Source organism: Sebastes fasciatus, chromosome 14 (genome assembly GCF_043250625.1).
Source record: "Sebastes fasciatus isolate fSebFas1 chromosome 14, fSebFas1.pri, whole genome shotgun sequence".
In the NCBI taxonomy this organism is placed as follows: Eukaryota; Metazoa; Chordata; class Actinopteri; order Perciformes; family Sebastidae; genus Sebastes; species Sebastes fasciatus.
The window spans coordinates 19,438,022-19,465,985 of NC_133808.1; the positions used below are offsets into that span (position 1 = coordinate 19,438,022).

Below are 27,964 nucleotides of genomic sequence, written 5' to 3' on the forward strand. Positions count from 1 at the left end.
GGTTTTGGAGCCTGTGCTGTGTCTCTTGGGTCCAGCTGCTATGTGTAACACCAGATGATGATCTAAACATCAGCTCTCCAACGAAGTTTCCCTTCCTCGTGCATGTGTGCAAGCCCCAGACGTGCTCGTGCGTGGGTTGAGATTAAAACAGGCGGCTCCTCGAGAAAATACTGACCCCGACTGAGTCCACTGATATGGGAACTCTTTGATTCTGCCTAGATGATTATCTAGTTTACATTCTTTGGAAACTGGCTTGAATTTCCTGTCTCAGTTTACAGTAGATTTTAACTTCTGTCCGTGCAGTCGCCCTGGTGAGTACACTTTATATTTAACTTTTCTAAAAGTTTAGTTTAGGTGTAAAGACCATATAAGCAGCTCAAAATGTGAAGCAATTAGTCTTCTGTAATATTTACTTGACTTGACAGCTGATGATTGTTTTTTGGAAGAAAATAACTCGAAGTATAAGGAGGGTGTAATTAAGGTCACTGATGTGGACACCTTGATGGAGATATACTTTGTTATAAGTGAAAGTACTAGCAGAAAAATGTACTTAGAGCATCAAAAGTACTCCAGAATGGCCACATTCAGAGTTTTATGTTATTTCATATTATAGTATTGGACCACAATTACTGATGCATTAATGTGAGCAGCAGTGGTGGAAAGTAACCAAGTACTCAAGCACAATTTTGAGGTACTTGTACATTACTTGACTATTTTTTACTTCTACTCTTTTACATTTCAGAGGCAAATATTGTACTTTTTACTCCACTACATTTATTTGATTACTTTAGTTACTTTGCAGATTCAAATGAATGCATGACTTTACTTGTAACAGAGTATTTCTACACTGTGGTATTGCTACTTTTACTTAAGTACAACATCTGAGTACTTCTTCCATCTCTGATAAGCAGCATTTTAGTTAAATCTATAGCAATGCATTATTTTTTTAATAATAAAAAAAAGAGTGTGAGTGAAATTAAGGACGTTGAGTAATAATGTGGACACCTTGTGGGAGATACTTTGTTATAGCCTAAGTGAAAGTTCTACATTCAAAAAGTAAAGTAAAAGTATTAGCATCTAAATGTACTTAGAGCATCAAAAGTAAAAGAAATGTGGCCATGTTCAGAGTTTTATGTGATCTTATATTATGGTACTGGGATGTCTAAAAAAAAGATTGAAAAATGTTGGGAAAAAAAGTCTGAAAAAAGACTCTGAAAAATGTCTGAAAAAAAAGTTTAATAAAATGTTTGAAAAATGCTGGAAAAGAAAAGTCTAAACAATGTCTGAAAAAGGTAAAATAAAAAAAGTCTTAAAAAAACAATTTGAAAAATGCTGGAAAAAAAGACTCCGAAAAAAGTCTGAAAAAAGATTGAAAAATGTTGGACAACAAAAGTCTAAACAATGTCTGAAAAAATTAAAAAAGAAAAGTCTGAAAAAAACTCCGTAAAAACAAATAGTCTGAAAAATGTCTGAAAAAAAGTCTTAAAGGACAATTTGAAAAATGCTGGAAAAAAAAAGACTCTGAAAAATGTCTGAAAAAAAGTTTGCAAAATGTTGGAAAAAAAAGTCTGAAAAAATGTCCGTAAAAAAAAGTCTGAAAAATGTCTGAAAAAGGTAAAAAGAAAAAAAAAAAGTCTGAAAAATGTCCGTAAAAATTAAGTCTGGAAAATGTCTGAAAAAAAAAAAGTTTGAAAAATGCTTGAAAAGAAAAGTCTAAACAATGTCTGAAAAAGGTAAAATAAAAAAAAAAAAGTCTGAAAATTGTCTGAAAAAAAAGTCTGAAAAACAAAATTTGAAAAATGCTGGAAAAAAAGACTATGAAAAATGTCTGAAGAAAATGTCTGAAAAAAAAAAGTTTACAAAATGTTGGAAAAAAAAGTCTGAAAAAATGTCTGAAAAAAAATTCAAAAAAAAAGATTGAAAAATGTTGGACAACAAAAGTCTAAACAATGTCTGAAAAAGATAAAAAAAAAAAAAAAAATAGTCTGAAAAAAAGTCTTAAAAAAACAATTTGAAAAATGCTGGAAAAAAAGTTTGCAAAATGTTTGAAAAAAAAAGTCTGAAAAAATGTCCGTAAAAAAAAAGTTTGAAAAATGCTGGAAAAGAAAAGTTTAAACAATTTCTGAAAAAGGTAAAATAAAAAAAAAAGTCTGAAAAATGTCTGAAAAAAAAGTCTGAAAAATGTTTGAAAAAAAAAAGTGAAAAAAATGTCCAAAAAAAAGATTGATAAATGTTGGACAAGAAAAGTCTAAACAATGTCTGAAAAAGGTAAATTAAAAAAAAAATAGAAAAAGAAAAATATCTTTTACACCACATTTATTTGATAACTTTAATTACTAGTCCAGTGGAGCTAATTTTATCTACTAGGCTACTTTTCAGTTTAATCTATAGCGTTGCATAATTTTAATAAATATGTATAATTTTTATTTAAAACATGAATCTGTGAAGTATAGCAAGTGAGTATAGCTGTTAAATAAATGTTGTAAAAAGTACAATATTTCCCTCTGGGTTGTTTAGTAGAGTAGTAGAATAAAGCAGCATCAAAAAGATAAGAAATACCCAAGTAAAGTACAAGTAGCCTAGCAATGCATTATTTTTTTAATACAATTATTTTGTTGAGTAAAATATGAATCTGTGAAGCATAATGAGTAACTATAGCTGTTAAATAAATGTAATGGTGTAAAAAGTACAATATTTCCCTCTGGGTTGTAATAGAGTAGGAGTATAAAGTAACATTACAAATAAATACTCAAGAAAAGTAAAAGTAGCCTAGCAATGCATTATTTTTTTAATAAAAATGTTTTTTGTTCAGTGAAATATGAATCTGTGAGGCATAGCGAGTAACTATAGCTGTAAAATAAATGTAATAGAGTAAAAAGTACAATATTTCCCTCTGGGTATAACATAAAGTAGCATTAAAAGGAAATACTCAAGTAAAGTACAAGTAGCCTACCTCAAAATAGTACTTAAGTAAATGTACTTACATTCCACCACTGAACAACAGAACAGCTGTCTTGGACCCGATTTCCTTCAATAAAATGTTATCCATCATTTGTCATCTTTATGTTTTAATAACCCCAGCTGTGGTTTGGGGTTACACTAAACCAATAATTTTATTCACTTGTAGTTTGTTGATTATTTTCTGGTTTACGTAAAACTAATCCTCACCTACAGCAAACTGCTATCAGCTCTCACCAAACAGTCCAACTCTTCTTTAGATGTGGGCCCTCCTCACACTCAATCTTATCGTCTGTTGTCTTTTTTTTGTGTTTTATCGTTCTTGGATGTCAGTTTCACCAAACAGGTGGGATGCAACAACTAACATTTCCATTTCAGCTACAATTTTAAATATTGCCCTCTTTTTCCACAGTGTGTATTTCACTGACATTGTTTAAAACAGCGATAAACACTCCCTAAGCTCTGTGGAGATGCCTTCTGTGAAGCCTCACTTGTTTGACAGCTATTTCCTGCATTTAAAGGGAGCGTTGGGAGTTAAAAGTAAGCCTTCAACAACTGTCCTCTCCTCTCTGTCTTGTTTTTTGTTTTGCAGGAAAAAAAATGGCGATGATTTCAGGGTTCATCTTTCTGTGCATTCTCCACGCTGCAACACCTCAAGGTTTGACCCCTCGTGGACCCAGGCCAGTACCTGGACGAGGTGACAGTCCAGGTCCGACTCCAGCTCCACTCCCGCCCACACCTGAAGGTTGTGACAGTGAGTTATAGTAATGTCTTTCTAGCTCAATACAATATGATAATAATGTAATTTAATGGCGTGTATTCAATGGTAGAAGAAGTATTCAATAGGGGTGTAAATCCCAAGTTTCATCACGATACAATATATATTGATTCTTTGGATGATACAATATTTGCTTATATGACAAAGTCTACCATGATACGATTTCGATTTGATTAAATTCAGGAACCCGCAATCGATGTCCATTTGACACAATCAGTTACATTCATATCAATTCACAAAAAGGAACTAAAATATGATTTGACTATTTTATTATTGGGCTTTTCCAGACATTTAAATGAAAAACAATCTATTTTTTTAAATAAAAATAATAAATATAAAATGTGAATTTCAAAATAAAGGCAAATCTTGAAGACATCGATATGTATCGATGTTTTCACCTTGCCCCTATGATATTGTATCGTTGATCATTGAATTGATATATTGATACAGACTGATGTATCGTTACACCTCTATTATTCAGACCCTTTTCTTAAAGCTGCAGTGGGGAGAATTGGAGCAAATATGATTAAAAAAAAGTTATTTTTATTAACAGTCACTATATCTTGACAGTAGTGCATGAGACAGGTAATGAAAGAAAAGAATCATGTGCCTCTGTGTCCTCCGGTGCTCCTAATAGCATCTGCAAGATTTCACAGAACGACGGAAAACAACCAATCAGAGCTGAGCTGGAGCCTTGCTGTCTCGGAGCAGCTGTAAATCACTCGCAAACTCCGACCAAATGGTCAAACTAGGCAGCGCTGATCAAATATGAATCAATATTCTGTTACTATAATGCCTATTTCTCGCCTCAAATGTTTTCAGAAACATCTTGTAGTGTACTGTTTAGCTGTAAAATTAGAAAGTTTGTGTCTCGGCAGCCATGTTGAGATCAGTTGAGGAAATACCAAGCACCGCCCAACAGTCATTGCAAACTTTTCTGAAAACATTTGAGGTGAGAAATAGGCATTACAGTAAGATTATATAGATTCATATTTGATCAGCGCTGCCTAGTTTGACCATTTGTTCAGAGTTTGCGAGTGATCGACAGCTGCCTCCGTTGAATGAACAGCCAATAGGAACGCTCTCTCTCTGAAATGACCTGTGATTGGCCAAAGTGTCCTTTCACTAGATTTTCTAAAGCCTGAAAACAGAGCCATGAGGAGGTGCTGAAATCTAGTTATCTCTCAGAACACTTGAATTACAATATGCTGAAAGGTTATTATGGATGTTTTGCCAAATGATGCCAAAAATATTCTGCTTACTGCAGGTTTAAAGTGCAACAAAGCAGTGGATGTTTACACTTTTGTCGATTTTCTCTCCTCCAGCCAAGATAATTGACTGTCCCGTCAAGGTGTTTTTCATCCTCGACACCTCAGAGACCATCGCCTTACAGGAGTCCCCACCTGGCAGCCTGGTGCAGAAAATTAAGGAGTTCACCAAGATGTTTGCCCAGGAACTGCGCCAGGACGAGGCGGAAAGGGATTACAGGGGCATCAAGATCTCCTGGTCCATAGGAGGCCTGAACTTCTCTGAGTCGCAGCATGTCTTCAGTCAGTTCACAACCAAGGAGAACTTCATCAGGAACCTCAATGACATTAGGTACGAGGGCAAAGGCACCCACACCGACTGCGCCCTCGAAAAAATGGCTAACCAAATGACCCACCACTACTCGGGGAAGAAGCCCGTCCTCTTCTCTGTGGTCATCACTGACGGGCATGTGACAGCAAGTCCATGTGGAGGGATGAAGAGGATGGCAGACAAGGCCCGGGAGAAAGATATCCAAATTTTCTCAGTGGCAGCGTCCAGGAGTGTCGATGAAACAGGGATGAGGGAGATAGCCAACTCTCCCGTTGAACTGTACCGCGATGACTACATAGTAGTGGACGTTGTTGATGGGAAACCAGAAATAAAGACCTCAACCATCGCTCGTATCATAAAAGCCATGGTGATCTGAAATCCTTTTCCTTTCTTACATTGAAAGCTTATATTTTAATTCAGATTTAAATTACAGTATCATTATCAGGCACTTTTCACTTACTGTTGTTTTTTCTTTGCAGAAACAACAAGCCTATGTACAGGTAAGAAATATTTTACAATTATGATATGCATGTTATTCACAAGACTAGTAATTAAAAAAAGGGATGCATTTCTGCTTTTAGAAATTGCGCCAAATCGCTTGTTTTTTTTCCATGTATTTCTACATTTAATATTGTTTTGTTGTCCTCTTTGATCGTGTAGTGTTACGAACATCAATGCTATAAGAGTCCTGGGCCCCATGGACCAACAGGGTCTCAAGGTTCAAAAGTGAGTATCAAAAAACAAAATCAAATCAAAAATGTATAAACAATGATATATTTCTGCTTGTACCAAAGATTGTTTTGTTGAGATGTCAATATTTCTACTTATTTCTAGGGTATGAAAGGAGACAGAGGTCAAACTGGGACAGGCGGTAAAACGGGTAGACAGGTAGGTAGAAGTTTGCATCGTTATTATGTTTGAAATTCTGTGAAAACAATATTGTATCATCTTATGGCTGAATATGATCTATTATATTACAGGGTGATCCCGGCATTGAAGGTCCAATCGGACAACCCGGTTCAAAGGTTTGTTGAGGCCCACTGATTGACGATCTTGTGTGCTGCAGTTAACTAAATTGTCCTTCTTTATCTCAATAACATGTCCTTCTGTGCCTTCTGATGTAGGGAGAGATTGGTTTGATAGGTGACAAGGTGAGAGATAAATCTTTATATCCCCGCTTTTCTGTCAATGAATTGAATTAAGATTGAACTGCTGTTAAATTAATGGCTCTTCTTTACCTCGTCAGGGTGAATTCGGAACAGGTGGAGCAAAGGTAAAAAATGATTATTAATGTTATGCTTGCACATTATTTATTTCCTACTACATCCGACACTGTCAGTGTTTGCATACTGTAGTTAATTAAGTGTCTTCGCTGATGTTCAAATACTCAGGGTGTGGCAGGATTATCTGGCAAGAATGGAACTGACGGTCAAAAGGTGAGTCTTCATATGACAACTTAAAATGTTCAGTATACAATGACTCTAATCTGTTCAATATACTGATATGATGTCTTTGTCTCCGGGAAATCTTCAGGGTAAAATTGGCCGAGTTGGAGCTCCTGGTTGCAAAGGTGATCCAGGTGACAAGGCAAGTCTATTTTTCACATGTTGGTCTCAAGGTGCTGGTGTTGAAATAGTAAATGTTTTGACCAAGGTGAGAAAATATATCTTTGGTAAGATCATTAATGGTGCTATTCTAACCATCTGATTTAATCGTATTTATTATATGAAATAATGCACGTGGCTGGTTAACTTAACAATCGATCAGCTATATTATCTATAAAGATTAGTTTACTGGTTTAATGAACTACTGTATTTTTATTTGTTTTTGTCTCTAAAAGGGACCAGATGGTTACCCTGGAGAATTTGGTGCCAATGGGCCACCTGGCAGCAACGGAGAAAAGGTCTGTGTTAAATGAAAACATAGGATCTTTCTCTCCCCTTTGACTTACCGGCAGGTAAAAACATGACTAAGAGACATGCCAAAGCTCAAAACTGCTATGAAAATACTATATAATAATAATATTTTTTCACTTTCACTGAGTCAAATCTTTTAATCAACATCAGTCCTGATCATAACCACCAAATATTCAGTCATTTTCAGAATTGTAACCCTTTAAATGCCAGTTTGTCTACATAAAGGCACAATCACACATGCGCAGAATTAACATTCGCCTCCCATTCACTTCCGTTCTATGAGAGCGAAGGGGCGAAAAAACGTCCGCTTCTGGTGGCGCAGCAAATTCACATCCTCGCATTTGCTTAGAGTTTAACTTTGGTGAACATTCAAGCGAATATCGCCTCGGCAGGTGATGGCCTTAATGCCACTGTAGTTGTGAAAACCCCCCCCCACAAAAATTTAATATTTTCTGTATACTAAATGGTGGGGGGGAGGTATTTTTCACTGTCTGGGATATATCAATGATTAGCAACATTGATTTTGATGCATTTTTATTTTTTGTTCAGCAAAAATCAAACTCCCCACATCTTAGAGGACAAAAATGTCCCCTTCCAAAAACTGATATAAAAATAATATATATTAAGTTACATTTTTGACCAACATCAGTCATGATCATAACTATAACCAAATATTTATTAATTTTCAGAATGTTAAACCTTTTAAATGTTTGTTTACATAATACCAGTGTTTTTATGAAAAACTCGATTGAGAGCAGGATTTAATAGAATGCATGATTTTATGGCATAATGGCTGTGGGATCAAAATTGTGTTTTTAATGGGTTTCAATGGGGACATTTTAGTCTTTTAGGGTCTGAGTGTCTGTATTATTATAGACTGATTACAGGAGCCGAGGTTGAACTTACGATATTTAAAAATGCATATGCATTAACACAGCCAAAATGATCGAAAAAACAAAAATGTCTCTTAACTTTTGGATGAATTACAATGAAATTTGGTACCAACATTATCGGTGCTCAGAGGATCAATCCCAAAGACTTCGGTGAATTTTCCTCTTGTTTCAGCAACAGGTCAGAATTTTCTTGTCAGGATAGATCGAAACCTAGAAAAGGCAAAACATTTCATCTTTTTAGACGTTTCAAATGTGCATTATTTAATGTCTTTAATGTTTGTTTGTTTAGGGTGACTCAGGTCTCCCTGGACGGTCTGGTCCCCATGGCCCTCTGGGTGACCAAGGACCAAAGGTAAACTTTAAATTAAACACAACAGAAAACATTGTCAGAAAATTAAGATTCTCCTTTACTGAAAAACAAAATCAAAACTCTCTGTTCGTTAGGGTGAAGATGGAAATCCTGGAAGTCCAGGGCAACTGGGAGAAAAGGGACCTCCGGTACAGAACAACAATTATTTTCATTATAGTTACTTCTGTTATATATTACTGTAAGTTAATGTTACAAAGCTGACTCTGAAATAAAACTATTAACTCTTGCAGGGGCTTCCTGGCTCAGATGGACAAAGAGGCGAAGCGGTATCTCAAAAACTTATTTTAAAAAATATTATAATTTTGAGAATTTGCCAGAGATTGTTATAAATTATTATTAAATAAATATTAACAGGGAAGGGGAGGAGACTCTGGACCAAAGGGAGGACAAGGTCCTGATGGGCCAAAAGGAGAGAGGGTAAGTATGGCGCTCAGAGAAAGCTTTTCAAAGACCAACTTGACAAAGCTGCAGAAAGTACAATACTACAGAATATCATCTGAAATATGACTCAAACTAGTGTAATGTGTTTAAAAGAAAACATGCTGAGAGGAACATGACGGGAAAGAGAGCTGGTGAGCTGAGAGCCAAATAACAGTTGCGCAACATGGCGGCGAGGAAGGCAGCCGTTGTGTAAACTCAGAGCAGTTTTTTTGGGCAGCGATCGTTCTTGTTTAATTTAGTTTGCCTGACTACTATGGATCAGCGCACATGGCCTTGTTCTGTATTTCTAACAAGATTAGAGGGGTTCATTTTAAAATGTTGCACAATTTCTATCCTTCTAATATGTTGGTGTCAAGATTCACTGCCATGGATGAAAAATCAACATTTTGCAATAGTGAACCTGAAATGCTGACACATTTGTTCTATAGCTGTTTACATTCTGTTAAGTTTTGGACAGATATGGAAATTAGGGCTGTCAATCGATTCAAATATTTAATCGCGATAAATTGCATGAATGTCTTTAGTTAATTGTGATAAATCGCAAATTAATCACACAATTTTTATCTGTTCAAAATGTATCTTAAAGTTAGACTTGTCAAGTATTTAATACACTTATCAACATGGGAGTGGGCAAATATGCTTGCTTTATGCAAATATATTTATTATTGTAAATCAATTAACAACACAAAACAATGACAGATATTGTCCAGAAACCCTCACAGGTTCTGCATTTAGCATAACAAATATGCTCAAATCATAACATGGCAAACTGCAGCCCAACAGGCAACAACAGCTGTCAGTGTGTCAGTGTGCTGACTTGACTATGACTTGCCCAAAACTGCATGTGATTATCATAAAGTGGACATGTCTGTAAAGGGGAGACTCGTAGGTACCCTTAGAACCCATTTACATTCACATATCTTGAGGTCAGAGGTCAAGGGACCCCTTTGAAAATGGCCTGACAGTTTTTCCTCGCCAAAAATTAGCGTAGGTTTGAAGTGTTATTTAACCTCCTTTGTGACAAGCTAGTATGATATGGTTGGTACCAATGGATGTTTTAGGTTTTTCTAGTTTCATATATCAGTATCTTCACTCTGTAGCTTTAAAACTGAGCCCGCTGCAACCTCCGAAAGATCAATTACGTTAATGCGTTAAAGAAATTAGTGCCATTAAAACAAATTTGCATTAACGCGTTATTGTCGCATTAACTTTGACAGCCCTAATGGAAATAATATACATTTTAAGGAACACCGATCACTTTATTAAAATGAGTCCTAAAGATATTATTGTTTATTTTGAAAGCAATGTTAATTCAATGAATTTACCAAGTCATCCCCGTTTAAAAGTTTTTTTAAATAGATTTTTATAAATTTAATACAGTGTCTTAAACATGTAAATAATAACACATCTACATCATTATAACCAGTTATTTGATGATCTGTCTTGTATATAATTTTAAAATGCTGTCTATTTTGTTCTCTCTCTCTCTTTCTTTTTCTTTGTCTCTCGAATGTTTATTTTAGTCTCTGTTTTTCTTGACGATATGTGAAGTCTAGGATGTCTGGCTTTGAGCCATATATTTTCGTAATAAAGTGAAGGGTTAGGAATTCAGCAGCGTGAGAGAGGCGAGACCCATGCGTTTCGAATCCCTCTGCAGGGACTTTTCCAGAGAAAGATCAGAAACACCAGCTCTGTGTTGCTACGGGGCATTTCCTTACGAGATTCTCTGGAAAATTGCTCCCATACTCTGCTGAAATACAATTATTTCTGCTTTCCTTACTGTTGTGTTTTGTATACATTGGTAAATGATTAATGGTTTGATGCAAATCCTGACACATTAATTTATTTTCGAGGGAGAACACGGGCCAGAGGGAGCGAGAGGCCGGACCGGAGAAGACGGACTAAAAGGCGCAAAGGTGAGGGGGTCGTGTTGTGGGTGGATTTTTGGCAGAGGGATGACTCAGCAGCTTCCTAAGAACTCTGCAAGTCTTCTTTAGACTTGCCTTCGTGTACTGGGTGTGCTGCCAAAGTAGCCTTAGCTGAACTTGTTATCGCATCTTCCAGGGAAATTGTTCTGCAAAAGAATATAAAAGTATTTTTTGAATTAGTGTGCATTGCCAGATTCACATCAGCATGAGTAAGTCTGTGTATGGGCTGGAATGAAGGTTATTTCCAGTAATGATGTTTTCTCTATAACTGTCTCTCCCAGGGAGACCTTGGACTACCGGGAGTGAGGGGTCAGCCAGGAGAAACAGGGGGCCCCGGAGGAAATGTGGGTCGTTTATAATATCATAAAACTGCTCATTGTCGGAGCTTGTGTTTCGAGTTGATTCTTAACAAAATGTTTTGTGTGAAAGACACTGTATATGATGCAACTTTAATTTAAAGTTTCTTCTGTGGTTGCAGGGCACCAGGGGAAGTTCTGGAGATCCTGGACCAAGGGGAGACTCTGGGACCCCTGGACCGAAGGTGGGGTCAAACTTTTCTGTTTATCACTTTCATCATGGCATCATGTAAAATGCTCAAACATTTTGTGACAACATTTTTTTTTCCTTCTAAAGGGTGACGAAGGAAGACCAGGATTCAACTATCCTGGATCGAGAGGAGGAACTGTACGGTTTTCTGTTTTTACCTCACGACATTCTTCCAATATGTTGCATACCTGAGTCTAAAGTAACTCTGATCTTTCCAGGGAGACCGGGGTGATCCAGGTAAAAGAGGACCCAGGGGGGGCAGAGGTGAATGTGGTGCCAAAGGAGGACTTGGAGAAAATGGAACACCAGGAGAGCCTGTAAGATTAAAAACAAAATGTTCAAAGTCAGTCAGAGCAACCTGTGTTTTGCCCAGAGACATTAACAAAATTGATGTTAATGCTGTGCAGAGAATGCTTTAAAATGTATGCCGTGCATGCTGCTCAGCCTCAAAGATTTTAAATGGAGTGTTTACCACAATTTTTAAAGATTTAATCACTTACCACTAATAATATATAGCCCTGCAGATAGCTTTTAATATGCCTCTGCGCCAGAAACAAGCCGTGGCTCGAGACATTATGGCTACATTCCAATCACACTTTTTCTTTCAGTACGTAGTGCATCTGCCCTTACAAAGTACATACTGTTGCATGCAGTATGTATACAATTGGGACATACTACTTTGTCATAACATTGTGCCTTGAACTTTTACCCTCTTGCTCATATATCCACTGTGCTGAGGATTGTGGGTCAGAATAGCCAAAAAATGCATGCTGGCTTGCATACTGCTAAATGCGACATCCTGGTATTTTTGCCATACTGCATTTGACATACTATGTATTGGGACATACTAAATATTTTTCTGGCATGTTAAATAGTATGGCAATATGGGTGTTGGAATGCACAGCATGTTGGGGTTGTCTGTCCGTCCGTCCACACATATGTACATCCGTCCGACCCATTCTCGTGAACGCGATATCTCAGGAACGCCAGGAGGGAATTTCTTCAAATTTGGCACCAATGTCTACCTGGACTCAAGGATGAACTGATTAGATTTTGGTGGTCAAAGTCACTGTGACCTCACAAACAATTCAATAATTTATAGTATATGCCAATTTATGACAATTGTTTTAGGATAAAATGATGAACTGATGACATTTTGGACAGACATGGATGTAAACTGCAACTTGACTGGTTGGCGATGGCATACAACTGCGAGGTGGTGATTCCAGTTTTATTTGTCCAAGCTTTTAGATACCTGTCTGAGATTAAAATACAATAGAAGTGGATGGATATGGTGCTCACAGAATTGAATATTACCTTAAAAAGCTCAACAGCAATGTGTCTTTCCAAAAACAATGTCCCAGGTACTCAGGATAATGCACAGACCTCACTGTGACCACATACCACTGGGACTCTTTCTTCAGCAGAAAGTAGATCTAAAGAAAGCTTCACAGGCAGCTCTGTGGATTGTCCTTCGTACGTTAGAACATTGTTTATGGCAAGAGATGTTGGGGATTATTTAAATGTGCATTTTATCTACCACAGAGGAAGTTTCATTCACCTCTGTTGAATTGGGATTGAGGTAGAAATCTTAAGATATTACACAGTATATGAAAACCCCAGCTGATGAAACTAAAAATATCTGCAATGCATAGTTAGAGGTTAAGCGCAAACATGTATTTTTGTCTGGGTGAAAATACCCTTTAGATTGCGAGTGCATCACTTTGCCTTATTCTGCAGTGAGAAAAGATACCATGATAATTAAAATATGAATACATCTTCTTGTATGAGTTTAGCTGAAGAAAAAGAAAAGTTTAAGAACAAGGCTGTGAAGTCCTAGATATTGTAGCAGGTGCAGTTTCTCATTTGGACACACACTGACAATCCCACCAGCAGGAGCGGTGGCGGTGCTGATGTGTGATGTTTCTTAAGGTCACATATGTAAACCATCATCCACGTAGTTCCACAGAACACAGCAGGTTTTGGGGAGTCATTCATGTGGTTCATGTGGGGCTTCGTTCTTAAGAAACGCTTCATAAAACACACAATAAAATGACTTAGTTGTGGTTCGGAACATTCTGCTAGACTTCCAGAGGAAATTACTAACTAACCACAACTATTGGGGTTATTGTGGGTTGTGCACTAGCTTGTCATTGTTGGAGGGTGTGTATGTGTACATGAGTCTATGTGTTGTATGAATTGTGTGTTGTTCAAGGCCATGTGTTGTTATGAAGCTTTGTGTTTTTATCAAGTTATGTGTTGTTATGGAGCTATGCGTTGTTATGAATCTGTGCTTTGTTATGAATCTATGCGTTGTTATGAATCTGTGAATTGTTATGAAGATATGCGTTGTTATGAATCTATGAATTGTTATGAATCTATGCGATGTTATGAATCTATGCGTTGTTATGAATCTATGAATTGTTATGAAGATATGCGTTATGAATCTATGCGTTGTTATGAATCTATGAATTGTTATGAAGATATGCGTTGTTATGAATCTATGCGATGTTATGAATCTATGCGTTGTTATGAATCTATGAATTGTTATGAAGATATGCGTTATGAATCTATGCGTTGTTATGAATCTATGAATTGTTATGAAGATATGCGTTGTTATGAATCTATGCGTTGTTATGAAGATATGCATTGTTATGAATCTATGCGTTGTTATGAAGCTGCTATGAAGCTATGTTTTGTGTTGAAGCTATGCATTGTTATGGATCTGTGTGTTGTTATGAATCTATGCATTGTTATGAAGATATGCATTGTTAGGAATCGATGTGTTTGTATGAGTCTACGTGTTGTTATGGATCTATGTATTATTATGAAGCTATGTGTTGTTGGGATGTTTCCCTTTATAGCATGTATGATTTTATCTTCTGTTGAACTACAGGACGGAGTCCAGAACAAATTTCCCTACGATGACATTAAAAGTACATCTTATTGGGGTTAATCTGATGCAGACTTAAATAAGACTAGAATTACTGCCTCGCGGTTGTATGCCTCCACCAACCAGTGAAGTTGCAGTTATTTGATACATAGATGGATAGATGGATAGATGGATCGATCGATCGCAGTGACCTTTGACCACCAAATTCTAAACAGTTCATCCTCAAGTCCAAGTGGACATTTGTGCCAAATTTGAAGAAATTCCCTCCAGGTGTTCCTGAGATATTGCGTTGACGAGAATGGGCAGACGCCGGCTTCCCATTACTGAAAAATGTTTTCTGCGCAGGGAGAACCAGGTCATCTGGGTGAGCCAGGACAGAGAGGACCCAGTGGAGATCCTGGGTCTGATGTAAGCAACAGCAAAACCACTCAAATAATGATTTGGCCATGCGTGCAAATCTGAGATCCAATTGCATTGCTCTCTCTTTGTGTGTGTGTGTGTGTAGGGGGACCAAGGACCAGTGGGCGATCCTGGGCTCAATGTGAGTCAACTTTAAAAAGCATTACAGTTTTGAAAATACTATAAATTAATTAGATTTCCTTGGTTGTATTAACATGCACACCTATCACTGCAGGACTGTGATGTCATGACTTACATCAGGGAGACGTGTGGTTGTTGTGGTAAATATCATCACTGATCAAACACAGCTTGATCGTTCAGCATCTTTCAACATACTGATCCTGTTCTTGTCTTTTGTCTCAGACTGTGAGAAGCACTGTGGAGCTCTGGACATTGTATTTGTAATCGATAGCTCAGAGAGCGTTGGGCTGACAAACTTCACGCTGGAAAAGAACTTTGTTATCAACACCGTCAACAGGCTGGGATCTATGGCCAGCAACCCTGCGTCATCAACCGGTATGGTCGAGCAAAAACACAGCACAGACATCCCTGCAAATCCTTTTGCAGACACGGTTTCAAGTGACAAAAAGTAGAGATTGCCATAAAAGATAAACCATTTCCAAAGAGTGACTCACTTAATCCATCAGTTAGAGCCAAACATATTTGGACAGGACCCCACTACACTCTTCATTAACCCTGTGACTGTAACGAAAACATACAGATTAGCAACGCTGCAGATTTTTCAGCCATCTAGTGTGACCAGTTAATATTTCAACTAGGGCTGTCAAAGTTAACGCTAATAATAACGATAACGCAAATTAATTTTACCACTAATTTCTTTAACGCATTCACGCAACTTGCAATATCAATCTTCCGGAAGTTGTAGCAGGCTCAATTTTAAAGCTAGAGTGCAGATGGCATCATATGAAACTAGAAAACCTAAAAAAATCCATTGGTACCAACCATGTCACGCCAACTTGTTGTGAAGGAAGATGAATAATGCTCCAAACTTGTGGAAAATTCTGGCGAGGAAAAACTGGCATGGCCATTTTCAAAGGGGTCCCTTGAAACTCTGAACTCAAGATATGTGAATGAAAATGGGTTCTATGGATACCCACGAGTCTCCCCTTTACAGACATGCCCACTTTATGATAATCACATGCAGTTTGGGGCAAGTCATAGTCAAGGCAGCACACTGACACACTGACAGCTGTTGTTGCCTGTTAGGCTTGAATTTGCCATGTTATGATTTGAGCATATTATTTTATGCTAAATGCAGTACCTGTGAGGGTTTCTGGACAATATCTGTCATTGTTTTGTGTTGTTAATTGATTTCCAATAATAGACATATACATACTTTTGCATAAAGTAAGCATATTTGCCCACTCCCATGTTAATAAGTGTATTAAATACTTGACAAATCTCTCTTCGAGGTACATTTTGAACAGATACAAATTTTAGATTAGTCGCGATTAACTATGGACAATCATGCGATTAAACGTGATTAAATATTTGAATCGATTGACAGCCCTAATTTCTATTTCTTACTGTAAACAGTTTCACATTCAAACTGATGTGAACTCAAAGCCAAAATACCAGAAATGCTGTTAATTGCTGAAAAGCACCTCTAACTAAAACATTTACAGGATAAGGCTGGAAATATTCTATATTTTTCTTACTTTCAACGAATCCAATGTAAAGACCAACACCAACAATTAATTTATGATACTGAAAAATATTATCTGTGTAGCCCAAGCCTGATATAGCTTATTCCTCTGTGCCATAGACCGCCTTGGTAAAAAATAAATCATCATGTCAATAAATGAGCCGATTCCACAAACCACATCCTACTGCCATAAAAATACTCACAACAGCACCATGTTTGTATTAATACGTGACTGAAAGTAGTCCCAGACAAATGCACAAATTACACCTGTTTGAGAGACCACCCCCAAAAAATGGTTTTGGTGTTTTCGTAATATTTGTTGACATTTGTAAACACCATTTGACATGTCTACCTCTTCTAGGTACAAGAGTCGGAGTTGTACAATTCAGTCACGACGGGACCTTTGAGGCCATTCATCTCAATGACCCAAACATCAACTCCATTTCTGCCTTTAAAACGGCAGTGAAGAACCTACAGTGGATTGCCGGGGGCACTTTCACACCCTCAGCTCTCAAGTTTGCCTACGATAACCTCATCAGGGACGGCAAGAGAGCGCAAGCCAAAGTTTCTGTGGTGGTGATCACAGATGGCCGCTATGACCCGCGCGACAATGAAAATCTGCTCCAGTACCTTTGCGACAACGATGTGGTGGTGAATGCCATCGGGGTTGGTGATATGTTTGCAAAGCAACAGGATGATGAGATACTGGGGTCGATCGCGTGCAACAAGAAGGAACGTGTCACTGGGATGAAGCGTTACGTCGACTTGGTGGCGGAAACGTTCATAGAGACGATGGAGACTGTGCTCTGCCCCGGTGAGTCTGTACCAGTACACACAGCAGGATGATAAAACTGGTCCTTCTGACCACTTGTCTAACCTATATCCATTTGATTTCTCTGCCAGATCCTGTGATCGTCTGCCCTGATCTCCCCTGTAAAAGTCGTAAGTGTTATTCACAGCTAGATTTGTTCATCGGTATAATGGAGTTCAGCTCAGTGAATGATTTTTCTTTCATTACAGAACCTGATGTCTCTCCATGTGTCCAGCGGCCGGTGGATTTGGTATTTCTACTAGATGGCTCAGAGCGCCTCGGGATGGATAACTTCAAGCATGTCCGTGAATTTGTGCAGATGGCGGCAGACAGACTGGGACTGGCCCAGAGCAACACTGATAATATGCGAGCCCGCTTGGCACTGATAGAGTTCGGGAAGGAGAATGAAAACCACTTGGCTTTTGCTCTGACACACGACCCCGCCGTCATCGCCGATGGCATTGCACGCCTGCCCTATCTGGATTCTTCTTCAAGCATAGGGCCTGCCATCATCCACACCATCGACACCATCTTGGGTAAAGGAAATGCTCGCCAGACGAGACGCAACGCAGAGATTTCATTTGTCTTCATCACAGACGGCGTCACTGACAGCAACATCCTGGACGAGGCGGTAAGCGCCATGCGCGGGGCACAGGTCGTCTCCACAGTGATAGCCACAAGAAGTGACGTTGACCAAAAAGTCCTAATGAAGCTGGCCATGGATGACCAGTACGCCATCTTTAAAGGAAAAGACTTCTCTGATCTGACCCAGTCCAGTTTGTTTGACCGTTTCATCCAGTGGGTATGTTAATGAGAAACCACATGGATGTGAACATCATATTGGTGCTACTGCTGTTAACCAAGCATTTTAAACATGAGATACTGGTTTACTATGATTCTACTTTGCACTGTACAATTTGCAAATGACAACACAGCATTGTGCTTCACTACATTTGTCAAAAAAACTGTCTTTATCTTCAATGTTTTATTATATAAAAACATGTACATCAATGTCGAAAAAAAGTCAAAGCATTCATCATCAACCATTAATCATTAAGATAATAAACTTACAGTTTGTTGGACAAGGCAGTGCTGTCTTCTGTAAAGTCACAAAGGATTTGTAGTGCACATACATCTTGAGATTTAAAGCATTCACTGTATCCAACATTACTGAAAATTCCCACAGAATTAGAACAAGATATTCATTAAAATTACAATGATTTTGACATTTAAGACAAAACACATGGAAAGCCCTCAACATACCGTACTTGCAAAAGTTTTTGTGAATTCTAGAGAAAAGTCTTTTATACGCCGTTCTGGGCTGTATGTATGCAGTTACAAGTTTCAGGGGTCCTCGAGTGGGAGGCAGAACAATGGACGGCTGAATCGGTTTGGTCTGGCCGAGCTGAATGAGTGCATTCTTCTTGTTTCTCTGCATGTCCACTTCAGACGCTCCAATTTCCCTTATTACATCATGTCAAGCTGCACAGGAAGAGAAAAAAATTATAAGACTGGAGAGTTTATATCAAAGGTCTCAATTGGCCGTCCTGCAAATATACAAGAAACGGTAAAGAAAACGTAAGTTTGGGGCACTTCAGTTAAATATTTAAAGGGGACATATCATGAAAAACTCACTTTTCAGTGCTTTTGCTCATATATTTGGGTATCTGGAGTGCCTACCAACCTACTAGAGGCCAACCCAGTCAGTTTTTTGTGGGCTGCCTAGATCAGAAAACGTGTGATTCAACAAGCCAATCAGATTCGGCTCCCCTTCCTATGTCACATGCAGTCTCATTAGAATCTCCCACAGCTTGAGAACTACCTTTGTAAAGGTGCACCATATTTTTTGCAAGCCAATCAGAGCAGACTGGGCTTTTTCGGAAGGGGGGCTTAAAGAGACAGGCGCTAAAACGGAGCGTGACAGATAGTATGATAAAAATAATGTGGTTTTTTTTTAACATTACAGCATGTAAACATATTCTAGTAGAAACCCAAAATACAAGTATGAACCTGAAAATGAGCATATGTCCCCTTTAAAACCTGAAAAGGTCACAGAATACATTTTTTTTTTTTTAAATCACACTTGCCAGGTCATCAACGTCTCCAGTATCTTCAACTGGTGGTGCAGCCGCCTCCTCTTTCTTTTCCTCAGTAACCAGAAACTGGAGGAGAAAATAGGCTTCAGTCAGTAGGAATACAGTCTTAAGATCACCTTCATTTCAAATATGTAAAACAGTTGCTGTTTCCTCAACAGCTCACACTGGTTTAAATAGGGGAATTACCTGCTTAGCTTCGTTTTTGGATACAGTGCTTCCTTCGACCTCGTCCTTGCTGATCAGAGTTATGGCATCTGTCAATCAAACAGCAAGAATTAAAAACAAAAACACCAAACTCCTTTCAGCAGACTTGTGATTGAGGCTGCAGTGCATTTTTAGGCATCAATCAGCTCCCACTATTGCATTATTTACTTATTTTGCACTCAAGAGATTATGTGGAAATTTCTTCCCATCTCAAGGGAGGAAATATTTGAGAGAAATCCTGCAGCCTCGAGTAAAGAGGCTTATCATACCTTGAACAAGCAGGTCCCAGAAGACCTCCAGCCCTCTGTTTGGGATGCTTCTTTTCAGGGACTGGAGGTAGCCATTGTACAGCTTCGCATCCCCCAGCTGAATTACCAAAGATATGAAACATTCAAAATCCATTTATGAGTCTCTTAAAAGCTCACAGCTACATGCAGACACATACTCACACAAGAACTGGCCTTGGTTCAAGCCGCGAGAAACGAAACAGACTCATTGCAATCTTCTCAAGTTGACTTATAATCTCCATAGCAAAACCAAAACTATGCGTTCTGATAAAATTATTTCACAAAGACTCTTGTAACAGAAACCCCCACATCATCATGCATTTCCCCAAATGGGACATGGTGAATGTTTATTTACCTTTACGGACTGCTCTCTAAAAGCCTGGATGCAGGTGATGCTTTTCATGTAGTATTGTGTGCTCTTGTTGCCAAGCAACTGCTCTATCCTGCGAGTCAGTTGCTGACAGACTGGGAAGGACACGGGGGTCACCACAACCAAACAAAGAGACAATTACAAGGGCTGAACATGAGTCACGATGGTTTATAACACAAACAGAAAAACTGTTTATCAGAGAAACTGGACCTCACCCTCTCCGAATGGAAGGCTCTTCTTCTTGATCAGAGCCCGGTAGTCTCTGGCTGGATCCACGCTTCCCACCTGGTTAAGTGTTTAAAATTAATGACTGAAGTGAAATGGAAATTTTGAAGTATGCCTGTTCAAACAAGTGGTGAAGTACTTTATACTGAATAGCTAGAATAGCTGATTGTTATAGAAAGTGGTTATCTCTCTAGTATTATTATGCAATTCAGCTCCCCTGATTCTCACCGAAGTAACAGAGCCTTCGGCAATGTCAGCCAGGCTATACTCCTCCTCTTCCTCGTCTCCTTTTGCCTTCTTGGCATCTGGCACTTCTGCGCTGTAAATGGCAAAAGGGGTCAGTTAGAATACTGAAAATAGTTTTATTATCACTTAAAAACATCTGCACACACTCTTACAAAACACTACTGCAAGATAATAAAAAACAAAAATCACATTCCAAATGCTTTTACGTAATCTTATACATGAATATTTTGGAGTATTTTGTAACACTCAAAGACCCACCACCACTGAATCAAACTTACTCTTTGCCAAAAATCTGAGCACTAGTCTTAGGCTTCTTTTTCTTCTCCACTTCAGTGAGAGGAAATTTCCTCTTCATCTCCTCTAGTGGAGCCTTGCAACGTTCAGTAATGACATCAGGGCGCTCGAGAGCAGCCTTCAGCCATTGCTCCATGGGGGGAAGAGGGGTGCCGGGGCTTACTGCCCGATGATGCAGACACTGAAAGAAAGGTCGAGTAGGGGGGGGGGGGTGAGACAGGCGGTGACAGAGGAAGGAGTTGAATGTCAACAGCCTCCAGCTGGTGAAGCTCTAGTCAGACAGATGAAGTCTTTTTTTGGTGACATGAAAAAGTGACACCCATGTCTCCTTCAAAACTTTACCATCTGCCTCAACTCAATAGGCAAGTAATAGAAGTACTGTATCTCTTCAATACAAACTGCAGTACCTGGAAGTGCCTCTGGAAGGCAGGGTTGGGAATGTCGTGGACCTTGAACATGTCCTTTTGCTTTTCATTATCATCCTCCTCCTCTACCAACATCATGGAGTCAATGAGAGAGTCCACAGCAGACAGCTGAGTGTCTAGAGGAATCAAATAACACACAAAAGTTCATTCCTCCATCTCTTATTGAAGTCTTATCACTTATTTTTTCTTTAAAAAGTTACACAGTAGAACTGCAATGATTAATTGATTAGTTGCCAGCTATTAAATTAATCCGCAACTACTTTGATAATTGATTAATCGGTTTAAGTCCTTTTTTAAGAAAAAAAAAAGTAAAAATTCTCTGACTCCAGCTTCTTAAATGTGAATATTTTCTGGTTTCTTTACTCCTCTATGACAGTAAACTGAATATCTTGGAGTTGTGAACACAACAAGACATTTCAGGAAGTCATCTTGGGCTTTGGGAAACACTGAAATCACAGTTTTCTGACATTTTATAGACCAAACAAGTGATCCATTAATGGAGAAAATAATCGACAATGAAAATAATTGTTAGTTGCAGCCCTAACACACAGTGTCGGTGACGTGAGCTGCAGTGCCAGCCAGCATCAGACCTGCGGTTCTGAAACTGTGCCACATATAAACTAGTCAAGAAAGAGCAGTGGAAGTTAAGAACTGCAAATGTAGACAACACAACAGTGTTGAAATTGCAACATCTTTCTGCACTTGAGGGGGACAACAATGTCATGTTCACAACTGCAGGTCTAAATACTGTAGATACGACAATGACTGGAAAGCTTCCTCTTGCAGTCAGTTAAACATGAATGTGTGAGTTTGCGAGTTAGTTAAAAGTCAGTTCTGTGAGCTGCTTTGTACCTGATGGAGTGAACTTTTTGTTGTTTTCAAGAGAGGGAAATGTGAACTGTCTGAGGTCTTCCATGAAGGGCAGCTGGACGTACATCAGACACTATTGAGGGTGAGAGAGACCATCAGCTCTGTGCTATCTGACACAGATTCAGTTAATATAGTTAAACAGCATGTTTAGGAGTCTGTGATTTCACCTCGTAGTCCTGCTTGATGCACGGAAAGGCCGCTCCTACTTGAGGGTTGCTGCGCCGGTCATAGGCGTAACGTACGATGGCCACCATGTTGAGTTCATGTAGCGCTCGGATGAGAGCGGAAAGCGCAACTCCTGCATGCTGCTCAGACAGAACAGTAGAAACAGAAACAGGTCAGTATCAACATTTAGTCACCAGCAATGTGGCAGGTCTCTCCATTCTCACCTCATCATCCTTGGCAGAAAACATCTTGACGACTTGAGTCCCCATGAACTGATTGCGACGTACCTGCAGGCAGACGGTAAAAAGAAACAGTAGGTGGATAAAGTAACCACCGCAGTCTCAAAAGTTTCCTTGATCTGAGATTTGTTTTGGATGCCATTTACGTCACACTGTTATACAAATACCATGTTCTGTTTGGCGAAGCCGAGAACGGCAAAGCACTTCCCATCGTGCTTGTATTTCATCTGTTCTTGATCTACTTTGGAGAAGGGAACAATATCACTTCCATAACGAAACCCTGCGGACAAAAAAAGAAGCATTTTTTAGAGTGTTATCAAGTGATAAGTGCAACATTAATTAATCTAATTTCAAACAGCTTCCTCACCTTGGATGGTATCATCCTTCTGCACCTCTGTCTCATTGTCATCATCCAGACAGTAGACAGTCTCTCTCTTCACGTCGTCTCTCTGGCTGGTTTGAGCATCAACCGTAGTCCATGTTTTCTTCAGTTTCTCTTCTGTCACCTGGAATAACACGATGAGTAGTATTTGTGAATGAGAAAACCTTTATGTGAGCTACTACTGATGAGTTGTCATCTGTGCATTACAATAGTAAAGTGAAAGGATTCCTTTCACATACAGTAAGTGAATGAGCAAAACATACATTAACTGCTACACATTTACAATACTCAGGCAATAAGTACAACATTACTATGCAATGCAACAAACTTCATTCTTTATTCATTTATTTTAAGTAAACAATAAAAAAAAATAACAAACATCTTGACTAAAATTCTCCAACATTATCCACTAACTGTTTTTTTTGGTCTTAGCCAACTAAGATTTCTTTAGTTGATTTGTTGTTCTTTATGCTTTTTATCATGCTGAATGTTTTATTTCTAAGGAACGTATGAGCACATCTCTGGTAAACACAAGATTTAAAGTGTTGCTTTCTTTGTGGAGAAACTCTTTAGTTCTACAGATCTGTTGATTAAATTAGTCAACAAAATTGTATGAGTGTTGGTCGACTAAGAATTTCTTTGGTTGAGGACAGCCAGAATAAATTTTTGCCATAAGGTGCGAATCGACCAGATTAAAGAACAACAACAATCAAATAGGCTTTACAGTAGTAACTGCAGAGTGACATGATTACATGTGGAACAGCACATTTTTCAGACATGACAGAACTCGGCATTCCTTCATTCAATAGAGACAGACCGCGCCCACAGGGGGAAAAACAATCAGCGCCATGATATGTAACCAAGGGCCGAAAAACATTAGATTTCAGCATGTCAAAAGGATTATTTTTAGCACCTAATATCTACCAGGGGTGCAGTTGATAACTAAAATAATGTTGGGCCAAGTTAGCAAAGCTGTTTGTTGGACTTAAATGCGCTCTGTCTCTATAAAGCTGTGTAATAAGCATGTAGTGTATATCGATCCAAGGCACTTCACAGTAAACTTACTGCTTTGTATCCAACAATACGGATGGGAAGACAGCTGCCGATGGTCAGCTGACAGGGCCAGGCCATGGGTCTCCTCTCGATACGCTTGAACATGCACAGCTGCTCAACTGCATTCCTACAGTGGGAGAGAAGCACATGGGAAGCCAAGTCATATGACATCATCCGATTAGAGCATTAACTACTTTTAAATGTAGAAAGCACCTTGTGATTCAAAGAGAAAAACACATGTGAAGAAGTGAGACATGAGAAATATCCTGTGTTTAATACGGACCCACCAACCTGAAGGTGTAAATTTGATCCAGGCCGTCCTCCTCATCCAGGCTTAGCATGACGTGTTTCACCATATCCAGGCCACTCTTCTGTTCCTTGGACAGACCTTTGCCCGGGCCCGGGTGACCGGGGCTTCTTCTGTCCCCATCTCCTCCACCATCTCCTCCACCATCTTCATCGTCCTCCACAGGGAAAGGCAAACTAAAATTGGTTTGGCATAAAGAAGAATACATATATGGAGTAAATGCCATGAAACTTCACAAGAGACCCCTTTAACAGGAAGGAAGGTTTGTTCAGAATGGCTGTTTTATCCCGAGTGACTTCTAATAACTGTACAGTAAGAGTGTGTGTGTTGGTACTAAAATAAAAAAGGTGTATGAAATAATACAAGAAATAATAATTATTAGTGAAATATAGTATCTCACACAATTAGCCTGATTTTGATGCATCACAGTGGTGGTGCTCTCACAGCTCTGTTATAATCTAAATTCAAATAACTAAATGGCTGCCAATTATTACAAGAAGTAGTGGCACACACAAATGCATTATATTTATCATTATTTTATAACTTCACTGGGAAAATGTGTGAGGCTTTTAAATATACTGTATTTAAAAATGACACATGGTGGATGTGTCTGAATCTTACAAAAACTGCAGGGTGATTCCAGCTTTTTTCAGATTTTCGATAATAACGTCCAGCTGCTCCGAGTTGGCCTCAGTGTTGAGGTCAGTCAGGAAGACAATGTTGAGACGATCAGACTTCTTCCCCCTGAAAAGGAACCCCAAACACAATGTCACATCATTGAAAAAACAATAATCCCATCAGCAAAATTAACATTTAAATGCAGTTAGTTTTTTTCTTTGAATCGTGAGAATTCTGTATGAGATACGGGCAGCTTCTTACTTTGTTTCTGTCTGAAGGAGATCCATGCACACAACAAGAGCATCCAGCCCTGTTGAACGGGAGTTAAGGAGATAACAGAGTCTATGATCCTTCTGACACATCATCTAGGAGTAAGAAGCTGTACACAAACAGGATCTGACTTATGAATAAAGTCAAAGTACTTGGTCTTTACCTCACGATACTAACAGAATTGTCTGCTTTATTGTACAATAAAGGCATATAATGAAAATAAAATGCAAACACACAGGAGAGCCCACTTTAGTCAATTAAATCCCAAATATAATCAAAATCTAATTGCTATTATTTTTTGACTGATATTGCAACTGCGGTATGATTGCCATTTTTATTTATTTATATTTTTTCTTTTATATTATTTTTTTTATGCACAAATGGAAAACTATACTTAAATCACATTGATGCAAGTGAGAACCTTGAGATGGGTCTGATGAAAGTAATCTTAAAACACTAGTCAATTTGTTACCTGACAATGAAAATTGTTATTTTGTACCACATCTTCCACTATAAAATCTAAAGTATAATTTATTTATATATATTTATATATATATATACACATAAAGTTAACTGAAAAAAACGATTTATAAAAAAAAGTAATCGAGCAAAAGGATACAATCGGCTTGCTGACTCTCTGGATGGATCTGATTCTCTATTTCCTCCAGAAGCTCGAAATCAGCCGTCATAAGGTGACGATGCACGGTGATGTTCTGGTACTGGCCATCCTGGTCCAGTGTGTTCTCGGTGGAGTCTGTGCCAAACAGAACTAAAGCCAGCTCATCCTTGGTCTCTGCAAAAACCTGTCAAAAGGCATGTTCAGTGTTTGTCAAAGAAGACAGAGATCCTTAAAGTTAGCATCGTTTTTGCAAATATGTATTAATAGTTTACCTGGCGCTGGACAAACTTCTGGATGACTTTTTTAGCAAGGTCAAAGGGAGGCTCTTCACCCGGAGCAGAGTTGGACATGGAGAACCCAACATCCATACACAACACCATTGCTGACTACAGAAAACAAACAATACAAGAAAGCATTTTTAATTTTTTGAAAGATGAAGGATAGAGTTCAATCAACAATGGTGGAAATGATGCTGCAACACAATCAGACACAAACAGTAAACAATAGAGGTACCATTGTACTGAAAATCAAGAGAAAAAATAAAAACGAACCACAACAAAAAGAGAGAAATGATCAGGTCAACAGACAAGGCATTGATTTTGATGTCTTAATGTTTATGTTGGAGGTATTATTGATCATTGTGATCAATTCTCAAGTGGTACAATTGGTTAGATTTATCACAAAATCTGTGTAACAAATGATATCAACCCAAAAATTGCTGCAACAATTTATGAGATATAATAGAGATTAGGAATGGCCATCATATACTTATATCATAATATTCTAAGCCCTTATAAACTTTCATAATTTATTATAATTTTTTTTTTAAAGATTATTTTTGGGCATTTTCAAGACTTTATTGATAGGACAGTGGACAGATTAGAAATATCTTAAAGGTCCCATATTATATTATTAAAAAGTGAGATTTTCATGTTTTCTTATTATAAAGCAGCCTTTAATCCTATATAAATACTGTGAAAGTATGGAAACACCCAATCCACAGGGAAATACACACAGCCCGTATTCAGAAACTCTGCATTTGAAAGAAGCAGTCAGGATTTCTGTCCATTCGTGATGTCACGAATATACAATATTTAGACTCTTGACACAATTTTAAACGTAAACATTCTAAATGTGTCCCAGTTTATTCCTGGTTGCAGTGTATGTGAATGTCATCAGCTGACAGGAAGTGAACATGGATCCAAGCTGTTGCCTAGCAACGCAATTCTGTTGCAATTCTGTCAAAAAGCGCTAAAACGGAGCGTTTCAGACAGAGGGTAAATACAGGCATATTCAGGCTGACAGCATGAGGAAAATAAAGTGTTTTTTTGAACATTATAGCATGTAAACATGTTCTAGTAGAAACACAAAATACAAGCATGAACCTGAAAATGAGCATAATATGGGACCTTTAATTAATTAATTCATGTTTATTTCTGATTTGACGCATAGGAGGACAGTCTGCAGGACATATAACAATACACACAGTGCACTTTACACTAAGCTACTGGAGTTACCCTGCACTATACTCTTTTTTAACAGTTTTCTTCATCTCCTTGTATTTTTAGATCTGGTATATTTTTTTGTACTTTGTACTTTGCACTACTAACTTTATTTATTAAAGACCCCCTTTACCCCCCTAAAAAAGACCTAAACGTCGTCTCAGGTGGTGCAGGTTGGGTTGTGTATTCATGTTCAAAGGGAGGGGTGTAGTGACAGCGTTAGTAGCTTCAGTCTCAACATGTCTCAACACGTTTATAACGCTTGAAGCTGAAGCTCATTCATTGAGAACAGTTTGTTTCTAACGTTTGTAAACCACCCGTTTAACACAGCAAACATTACCTAACAAAAGCTATACAAAGTGGTAATTCATTTCTTTAAGAAAAGTAATAGAAAGTAACTTACTTTAGCCATCGTCTTCTTCTTTTCCTCTTCTGTTCCCAACAATGCGTGTCACTGTGTTATGGCTCCGGAGAGAAACTGTGAACAAGAGTTCCGGTTTCCTGTGATAATTTGTTCCGCAGTTATTTTATTACAGAGCTTTCACACACGATCTGTTTACTGTTGGCTGCTCGCCTTAAATTATACCTGTTTTAACCGAACATAACGGACCTGTA

The 27,964-nt window shown here is 38.3% G+C and overlaps 2 protein-coding genes across 4 annotated transcripts; one reads left to right on the forward strand and one right to left on the reverse strand.

Annotated features, from left to right (window-relative positions):
- Positions 1-117: 117 nt before the first annotated feature.
- Positions 118-18,259, forward strand: LOC141782790 (collagen alpha-2(VI) chain-like). 2 transcript variants are annotated; one of them, XM_074659521.1, is made up of 28 exons: positions 118-311; positions 3,551-3,712; positions 5,062-5,681; positions 5,794-5,814; positions 5,975-6,040; positions 6,149-6,202; positions 6,295-6,339; positions 6,439-6,465; positions 6,561-6,587; positions 6,706-6,750; positions 6,848-6,901; positions 7,155-7,217; positions 8,413-8,475; positions 8,568-8,621; positions 8,724-8,759; positions 8,848-8,910; positions 10,788-10,850; positions 11,144-11,206; positions 11,341-11,403; positions 11,496-11,546; positions 11,627-11,725; positions 14,647-14,709; positions 14,807-14,842; positions 14,936-14,981; positions 15,064-15,216; positions 16,728-17,180; positions 17,270-17,308; positions 17,387-18,259. In XM_074659521.1, the coding sequence occupies exons 2-28, from the start codon at positions 3,559-3,561 to the stop codon at positions 17,986-17,988; spliced, it is 3,123 nt and encodes a 1,040-aa protein (XP_074515622.1). In that variant the 5' UTR covers positions 118-311; positions 3,551-3,558; the 3' UTR covers positions 17,989-18,259. The 2 variants fall into 2 exon arrangements, with proteins under 2 accessions (XP_074515622.1, XP_074515623.1); XM_074659522.1 differs by having other exon boundaries at positions 172-311; positions 3,551-3,703.
- LOC141782791 (X-ray repair cross-complementing protein 5-like) lies at positions 18,126-27,964 on the reverse strand. Of its 2 annotated transcripts, none has more exons than XM_074659525.1 (21): positions 27,753-27,894; positions 26,120-26,233; positions 25,848-26,031; positions 25,220-25,268; positions 24,962-25,084; positions 24,325-24,516; positions 24,046-24,160; positions 22,966-23,104; positions 22,766-22,878; positions 22,584-22,646; positions 22,362-22,499; positions 22,177-22,267; positions 21,307-21,440; positions 20,884-21,080; positions 20,588-20,678; positions 20,350-20,419; positions 20,120-20,229; positions 19,747-19,843; positions 19,460-19,527; positions 19,265-19,339; positions 18,126-18,659 (listed from the first exon to the last, which is right to left on the reverse strand). In XM_074659525.1, the coding sequence occupies exons 1-21, from the start codon at positions 27,759-27,761 to the stop codon at positions 18,645-18,647; spliced, it is 2,187 nt and encodes a 728-aa protein (XP_074515626.1). In that variant the 5' UTR covers positions 27,762-27,894; the 3' UTR covers positions 18,126-18,644. The 2 variants fall into 2 exon arrangements, with proteins under 2 accessions (XP_074515626.1, XP_074515625.1); XM_074659524.1 differs by lacking the exon at positions 18,126-18,659 and adding an exon at positions 27,924-27,964 and having other exon boundaries at positions 19,177-19,339; positions 27,753-27,827.

Coding starts and splice junctions, on each gene's coding strand:
- LOC141782791 (XM_074659525.1), bottom strand. Junction 26,032..26,119: donor AGAAGTTTGTCCAGCGCCAG/GTAAACTATTAA, acceptor GCCTTTTGACAG/GTTTTTGCAGAGACCAAGGA. Junction 22,647..22,765: donor GCTTCGCCAAACAGAACATG/GTATTTGTATAA, acceptor GTCTGCCTGCAG/GTACGTCGCAATCAGTTCAT.
- LOC141782790 (XM_074659521.1), top strand. CDS start 3,559: ATGGCGATGATTTCAGGGTTCATCTTTCTGTGCATTCTCCACGCTGCA. Junction 5,815..5,974: donor AACAACAAGCCTATGTACAG/GTAAGAAATATT, acceptor TTGATCGTGTAG/TGTTACGAACATCAATGCTA. Junction 6,751..6,847: donor ATGGAACTGACGGTCAAAAG/GTGAGTCTTCAT, acceptor GGAAATCTTCAG/GGTAAAATTGGCCGAGTTGG.